Raw genomic sequence first — 7953 nt, forward strand, 5'->3', positions numbered from 1 at the left:
CTTAAGCAGTTCTCTTGCCTCAGCCTCCAGAGTAGCTGGGACTACAGGTGCCTGCCACAATGCCCAGCTATTTTTTTGTTCCAGTTGTCATTATTGTTTAGCAGGCCTGGCCCAGGTTTGAACCTGCCAGCCCCAGTGTATGTGGCTGGCACCCTACCCGCTGAGCTACAGGCACCCACCAGTTTTTCTATTTTTAGTAGAGATGGGGGCTTGCTTGCTTTTGCTCAGGCTGGTCTTAAACTCATGAGCTCAAGCCATCCACGCACCTTGGGCCCCCAGAGTGCTAGGATTATGGTGTGAGCCACCTCAACCCTTATCATCCTTAATAATAATAGGAGCAGGCCAGGTGCAGTGCCTCACACACAACCTGTCTCTACTAAAAATAAAAAAACTGAGGCAAGAGGATGGCTTGAGCCCAGGAGTTGGAGGTTGCTGTGAGCTATGATGGCATAGCACTCTACCCAGGGCAACAGCTTGAGACTCTGTGTCCAAAAAAAGAAAATAATAATAGGAGCTATTTCCTTAGTGATTTATTTCTATTATCTTCTTTAATTCTCTCAGGAACTCTCAATAAATAGGTAATTTTAACTCCATTTAACAGACATGCCTGACCCTTCAAAGTAATATTCAGAATTTGATCTTGATTCCTGGATATTAACTTAATTCTTAATATATTAAGAATTTATTAATTCTGATGTCAAATTAGACTACACTGATAATTCTTTAATTTTTTATTTTTTTCAGACAAGACTACTTTTACTTAAAAATCTATTATGTAAACAAGGAAGCCCATTGACCCAAAAAGAACTAGCACAACTTGCTAGGTGAGAGATTTGATTTGATTTATCTTGCAGCTTTTGGGGGGAAGGGTAAATAATTATTTTTCTGTGTTATTTAAAGTATACTTAAATGTAAAATGAGAAATTTATCAAAAACTTCTCATCTTATCCTCTGATTCCTTTATCTTTTTTCTTACCTCTTATTCCTATATGTTTTCTAAATTTCAATATTTATGACGTTACAAGACATGACTTAAATATCTAATATCTAATTTTTACAACTTTATTAACACTTCTCAGTGTAGTAATTTGATATTTTAAAACATCTCATGTCTGCCCACATTAATACAGATGTTTTTACATAGAATTTTTTTTTACTTCTACATCTTAAACTTTTTTGTTCATAGTGTACTTAAGCAGAAACTGAATATGGGTGATGCAGTTGTGAATTTTAGTCCCTGAAAATATGATGAAGTAATTTAAAATATTCAACAAGTTGGGCGGCTCCGTGTACCAAGGGTGGTGGGTTCGAACCCAGCCTCAGCCAAACTGCAACAAAAAATAGTCAGGTGGGGCAGCACCTGTGGCTCAGTGAGTAGGGCGCTGGCCCCATATACCGAGGGTGGCGGGTTCAAACCCGGCCCTGGCCAAAAACTGCAACAACAACAAAAAATAGTTGGGTGTTGTGGCAGGCACCTGTAGTCCTAGCTGCTTGGGAGACAAGAAATCGCCTAAGCCCAGTAGTTAGAGGTTGCTGTGAGCTGTGACACCACAGCACTGTACCGAGGGTGATAAAGTGAGACTCTGTCTCTTAAAAAAAAAGAAAATCAACAAGTTTGTGAATAGCAAGTAACCTTAGGAAGAACCCTGAGTTTCCAGATGAGATAATTGGAAGTATGGAAGTCCTTCATTGTCATTTCAATAAAGAATTCTAATAATGTTGGCAGCACCTGTGGCTCAAGGAGTAGGGCGCCAGCCCCATATGCTGGAGGTGACGGGGTGAAACCCAGCCCCAGCCAAAAAAAAAAAAAAACTGCAAAAAAAAGAATTCTAATAATGTTTGATCTGTGTAGTTGTTTAACATAGTACATGATAAGTAAATGTTTTTTCCGTGTTTTCCTCTCCTCTTTCCCTTTGCCTTCCTTCCCTAGTTCCTAGTTCCCTTTGGTAATCTCTTGGCTGCCCAGGACTCTCCACTGTGGCATCCTGTTCAGGTGTGCCTCTTTTTGCCAGTGTCTTGTACTTCAGACCCTTCCTTCATCTTGTCTGTCCCACATTTAAAGATAAATCTTTTGAATGGCCCTTATTCCATCATAAGAGTGCTTTTTGCCAAAATAAAAACTAACTTACATGGAAGTAATTGTGTTTATGTGTCACTTGGCCACCAGTGGCTTGTAGATGTTACCTTTCCAGGTGACATGTTTACAGTTGGAGCCTCTGGAGATAGTATGCCTTAATCTAAAAGAATGGCTCTAATGATTAAAATTTGAGGCAATATAAGGAGCCAGCCATCTACTGTTTTTTGTTAGTTTTCAGCAGATGAGCCTTTTTGTACCCTTAGTGTCAAACCACGTAACTGTTTGCTTTCTGACAAAAGCAAACTAGTTTTTACTCTTACTTTGTGGACATTTTAAATCAACAGAGATGAAAATAATTTGCTGTTTCTTCCTTCCCCTTTTCAGAATGACTGATGGATACTCAGGAAGTGATCTAACAGCTTTGGCAAAAGATGCAGCACTGGGTCCTATCCGAGGTGGGTGTGTACAAGTGCTTGAAACATTTAGTACTAATTACTACACTACTTTTGAAATTTAAAAAGTCCATTCTGAGAGATCTTTTTTTATGATCAGTGTGAAAACAATAAAGCTGTATTAGTGGAAAACATGGTATAAAGTTATTTCTAGAGTAGAGGAGAACAAATTTTTTTGTAAAGGACAAAATAGTAAATATTTCAGGCTTTGTATACCACATATGGTCTCTGTTGCATAGTCATCATCATTACTTTTTTTTTTAAACAACCATCTAAGATCTAAAACCACTCTTAGCTTACAGGTCATACAGAAACAATCCATTAGTCAGTGCACCATGACCCCTGTTCTAGACAATAGCTTTCACTTCCTTATAGTGGGTAAGCAGCAGAAAAGTCAAATGAAAAGAAAACTTTTTAAAGTAATCATTAAAGAATAATATGAGGAAATTTTCTTATCTGTTTCTTGGCTCTTTTCAGTATTCTGGTATTATTTGAAACTAATGTGTCTAAAGGAACTTTTATAAAGAGAAATTTTTACTTATGTGTTCAAGGAATTACAGCATGATATTTATTGGTATGTTTTGATTCACTTCAGTTTGTTGATTCTAAAATACCACAACTGATCCTTTTTAGATTAGGATAAATTCACTGTGGTACCACTGTTAGATTAGATGTTGTCAGCTATTTTTCTACATCAGCATAGGCAATGAGTGAATGATGCCCTCGGGTGTGTTCTTGGATTATTATTGGCTGTGATGATAGAATAGAACAGCAAACACACAACTTCCAAAGCACTGCTTATAGTTCCACCCTTTATCTCTAACTCAAGTACATGCATTTATATGAGAGCTGTTATCATAGTTTCTGCTATAATTTGTGTTAAAAGCCTACAATATACAAAAATTTTTGTCTTATTTCTAAAAATCTGGCAACACATCACCCATAATGAAACAGGATATTGATTGAGAACTACTACTTTGCAAAATAATAAATATAATCTTCAGAACATATATATTAAAAAAGAATATATATATTTTGATACTTTGGGTAAACAGACTTTCTTGCTCCAAGAAACGTGAAATCTTGTCTAGATAGTGGATGCAGAAACAGTAGATAAATGCATTAATCGTTTATATTTTTTAATTTTTACTTTTTTTTTTTTGAGATAGAGTCTGAGTCTCACTTTGTCACCCAGAATAGAGAGCCGTGGCGTCATAGCTCACAACAACCTCAAACTCTTGGGCTCAAACAATTCTTTTGCTTCAGCCTCCCAAGTAGCTGGGACTACAGGTGCCCATCACAATGCCTGGCTATTTTTAGAAACAAAAGCTTGCTCTGGCTTAGGCTGATCTCCAAACTGTGAGCTCAGGCAATCCACCTGCCTGTGCTAGAATCACAGGCATGAGCCATCACGCCCGGCCGCATTTATATATTTTAGAATATTTTAGCAGTTAAGCAGACAAAAATTTTTGCATTTTTTAAAGTTCACTTTCAGTTTCAAGTTGTATACTATTATTCTTGGGCAATATGCAAGAAATTGAATTCTTCTCAGTTCCTCATAAGACGGAATATTATATGGTTCATTGCCAAAGTTTTGAGATACACAAAAATCTGTGAGGATGGAAACAAATGAAGCCTTCATAGCAACACCAGTAATTTGCACAAATGAATCAAAAGGATGCTGTCAGCAGTATTTCTTGAAAGTGAAATAATGGACCATAACACAGTCTCTCAAGACTTTTGTACTGACCTGTGTATTCTAAGCATTTATAAATTAGATGTGCTCTCAATATTATGTATCTTTCTTTTAATGTAATGATTTATATTAAACAAGATACTTTTAGATCATTATACATCATCTTGCCCCTCAGCAATTTAAACTTATATTTTACAGAACTGAAACCAGAACAAGTGAAAAACATGTCTGCCAGTGAGGTAAACTATTTTATAATTACCTTTTGCTTTGATCCTCTATACTGTAAGACTTATACAGGGTGGACATAAAGTTTGTGTGCACTATAACATGGTTTATCATAATAAATTGTACACGAATTTTATGGACACCCTGTATCTTGTATAGATTTTTCTAGTTTACTTGATCAGAAACTAGAAAAAATTAACTTTGCTTCTTTTCAAAATATAGAAGCTTGTGAAATTAGTTTCTTATATTTTTCCTTGGTTATGGACAAAAAATACATAATGATAGTAACAAATTTTCTATCAAATTATGTGAGGATTTTTTTTTGCCACACAGACTTGCTCTATCACCCTGGCTAGAATGCAGCGGCATCATCATAGCTCATTGCCACCTCAGACTCCAGGGCTCAAGCAGTCTTCCTGCCTCAGCCTCCCGAGGAGCTGTCACCACCACACCCAGCTAATTTTTTCTATTTTTTGTAGAGACAGGGTCTTACTCTTTCCTAGGATGATCTTTGACTCCTGATCTTTAGCAGTTCTTCTGCTGTGGCCTCCCAGAGTGCTAGGATTACAAGCATGAGCCACCACCCCCAGCCAGATTTTATACTTTATGAAAATAATTTATCGTTAGAATTTAACCCTTTTATGTTTTTTTTTTTTTTTAGTTTTTCAGTCTCTTTTCTAAATAAAAGCTATACAACTACTAATGTAATGTGATTTATTATATTTTCTTAACTTTTTTTCACTTTTTTGAGACAGATTCTTACTTTGTCACCCTTGGTAGAGTGTGGTGGCATCATAGCTCACGACAACCTCAAACTCTTGGGCTTAAGCAAATCTATTGTCTCAACCTCCCAAGTACTTGGGACAACAGGCCCCCACCACAATGCCCAGCTATTCTTAGAGACAAGATCTTGCTCTGGCTCAGGCTGGTCTTGAACCTGTGAGTTCAGGCAGTCCACCCACCTTGGCCTCTCAGCGTGCTAGGATTAGAGGCGCGAGCCACTGTGCCCAGCTTGAAATATTTCTTTCTTTTTTTTTTTTTTTTTTTTTTTTTTAGAGAGAGCCTCAAGCTGTCCCCCTGGGCAGAGTGCCGTGGCATTACAGCTCACAGCAACCTCCAACTCCTGGGCTCAAGCGAGTCTCCTGCCTCCGCCTCCCAAGTAGCTGGGACCACAGGCGCCCGCCACAACGCCCGGCTATTTTTTGGTTGCAGCTGTCATTGTTGTTTGGCAGGTCCGGGCTGGGGATTCGAACCCGCCACCTTAGGTGTATGTGGCTGGCGCCTTAGCCAGTTGAGCTATAGGTGCCGAGCCTGAAATATTTCTTTCTTTTTGCAGTGTTTTTTTTTTTTTTTTGGCTGGGGGTGGGTTTGAACCCGCCACCTCCAGCATATGGGGCCAGCACCCTACTCCTTTGAGCCATAGGCGCCACCCCTGAAATATTTCTTTAAAAAAAATTTTCATACAGAATATAAAATTGAATATACAGAATGGTTGTAACTGTGCGAACAGCTTTTGGAATCACACTTGAATTACATTCAACCCTCCCTGTTTTTGAGTTTTGCATTTTTGAATTCAACCAACTGTGAATTGAAAATACTCGGGAAAGAAAAAAGGGTCTATACTGAACATTTACAGATATTTTTCCTCGTTGTTATTCCCTATAAAAGATAGTATAATAACTCTATTTACATAGAATTTATATTAGACATGATAAATAATCTACACATGATTCCAAGTATATGGGAGAATATGCGTAGGTTATATGCAAATACTATACCATTTTATATATGGCACTTTCAGCATCTGTGGATGTTAACATCAATGAGAATCCTGAAACCAATCCCATAGAGATACCAAGGGACAGCTATATATCTGTATCTCATCTGTCAGAGACTTTATTGTACAACTGTCAACACCTATTGAGACAGTGAACTGTTAACATAGAGAATAAGTGTTAAGTACATTTTAGTAGTCTTTTCTTTTTCTTTTTAATTTTGATTTTATTATTATTGTTACTATTTAGAGACAGGGTCTTGTTGTGTTGCTCACACTGGTCTCAAACTCTTGGCCTCAAGTGATCCTCCTGCTTTGGCCTCCCATAGTGCTGAGATTATAGCCATGAACCACCACAGTTGGCTAGGCAGCCTTTTATTCTCTAAACCAGCACTTCTCAATGGGATCTGTATTAAAGGGCCGTGGCATTAGGAAGGTTGAGAACCACTGCTCTAAACTTTTTTTGTTGTTTGTTTAGAGACAGTCTCACTTTGTTGCCCTTGGTAAAGTGCTGTGGCATCACAGCTTAGAGCAACCTCTAGCCTCAGCCTCCCGAGTAGCTGGGACTACAGGTGCCTGCCACAATGCCTGACTATTTTTTTATTGCAGCGGTTCAAACCTGCCACTCTCAGTATATGGGGCCGGCACCCTTACTCAGTGAGCCACAGGTGCCACCCTGCTCTAAATTTTTAAATAAACTTGAGATTGTCTGATCAGCCATCTTACACATTGTGGTTAACCCACTATATTACTCAGAAAGCCTCCAGGCTTCGTGTAACCTCCCTCCCATTTTAACAGTCTAGTTTACTGAGGATGTATTTTACATGAATGAAACTTAGGAAAATTTATATATAATAGAAAATTCTATTACATATAACCATTTTGGTGCTTAGCTACCATTACCTTTAAAATTCATGTTTATTCTAGCATTCTGGGAGACCAAGTGAGGCAAATTGCTTGAGCTTAGGAGTTGGAGACCAGCCTAAGCAATAGCAAGATCCTATTTCTACTAAAAAGAAAAACTGAGGCAACAGGTTTACTGGAGCCCCAGAACTTGAAGTTGCTGTGAGCTATGATATTATGGTGCTCTAGTGAGAGCACCAGAGTGAGACCCTGTCTCAAAAATAAATAAATAAATAAAATTCATGTTTCAAGTATTAGCTCCAAGTGCCTTTTATGTGATTTAGAATTTTAATTTTACATTTTTCTGTTTCTAAATATATAAGTACTATGTAGTTTATGTTCCTAAATTGTCTTGTAAGTTTTTAATAGTTTAAGTATAATTTACTGACAGAATCCTATAAGATTATTTTTAAATGTTCTTATATTCATGGCATAAACTTAATATTTTTCTACTCAAAAAGTAAGCACTGTGCATGAATTATTTCTTCTTCACACACTCTGCCTTGGAGCCAGAGTGATTAAACTTTATATCTCATGTACTCTGTCCCCTAGATTAAAGTTGAGGAAAGGTCCATGGTTTAATGTTTTAGACCTCTGTGGTTGTCCTTTGGAAAGATCATAGAGAAATAAGGAAATAGTCAAGGGGTAGTGATAATCTAAAACTAACACTGACATACAAATTTCAGCAATAAACAATCTGTAAATTCCCAGTCTATTTAAAGGTTATTCCAGGCACATCTTGAATTTACCTGTCCCAAGGCATAGAATTGATAACTTCTTTTTTTTTTTTTTTTTTTGAGACCCAGCCTCAAGCTATCCCCCTGGG

At 37.5% G+C, this 7953-nt stretch overlaps 1 protein-coding gene across 2 annotated transcripts in view; it reads left to right on the forward strand.

Annotated features, from left to right (window-relative positions):
• The window catches only part of SPAST (spastin), a 62439-nt gene that overhangs the window by 47298 nt on the left and 7188 nt on the right, over nt 1-7953 (forward strand). For both annotated transcript variants that reach the window (XM_003787512.3, XM_023511890.1), the window contains exons 14-16: nt 745-824; nt 2462-2532; nt 4424-4464. In XM_003787512.3, the coding sequence (XP_003787560.1) occupies nt 745-824; nt 2462-2532; nt 4424-4464 (192 nt within the window). The remainder of the gene's footprint in view (nt 1-744; nt 825-2461; nt 2533-4423; nt 4465-7953) is intronic.

The sequence above is a fragment of the Otolemur garnettii genome, unplaced genomic scaffold, assembly GCF_000181295.1.
Source record: "Otolemur garnettii isolate 467f Iridium unplaced genomic scaffold, OtoGar3 scaffold00022, whole genome shotgun sequence".
Classification (NCBI taxonomy): Eukaryota; Metazoa; Chordata; class Mammalia; order Primates; family Galagidae; genus Otolemur; species Otolemur garnettii.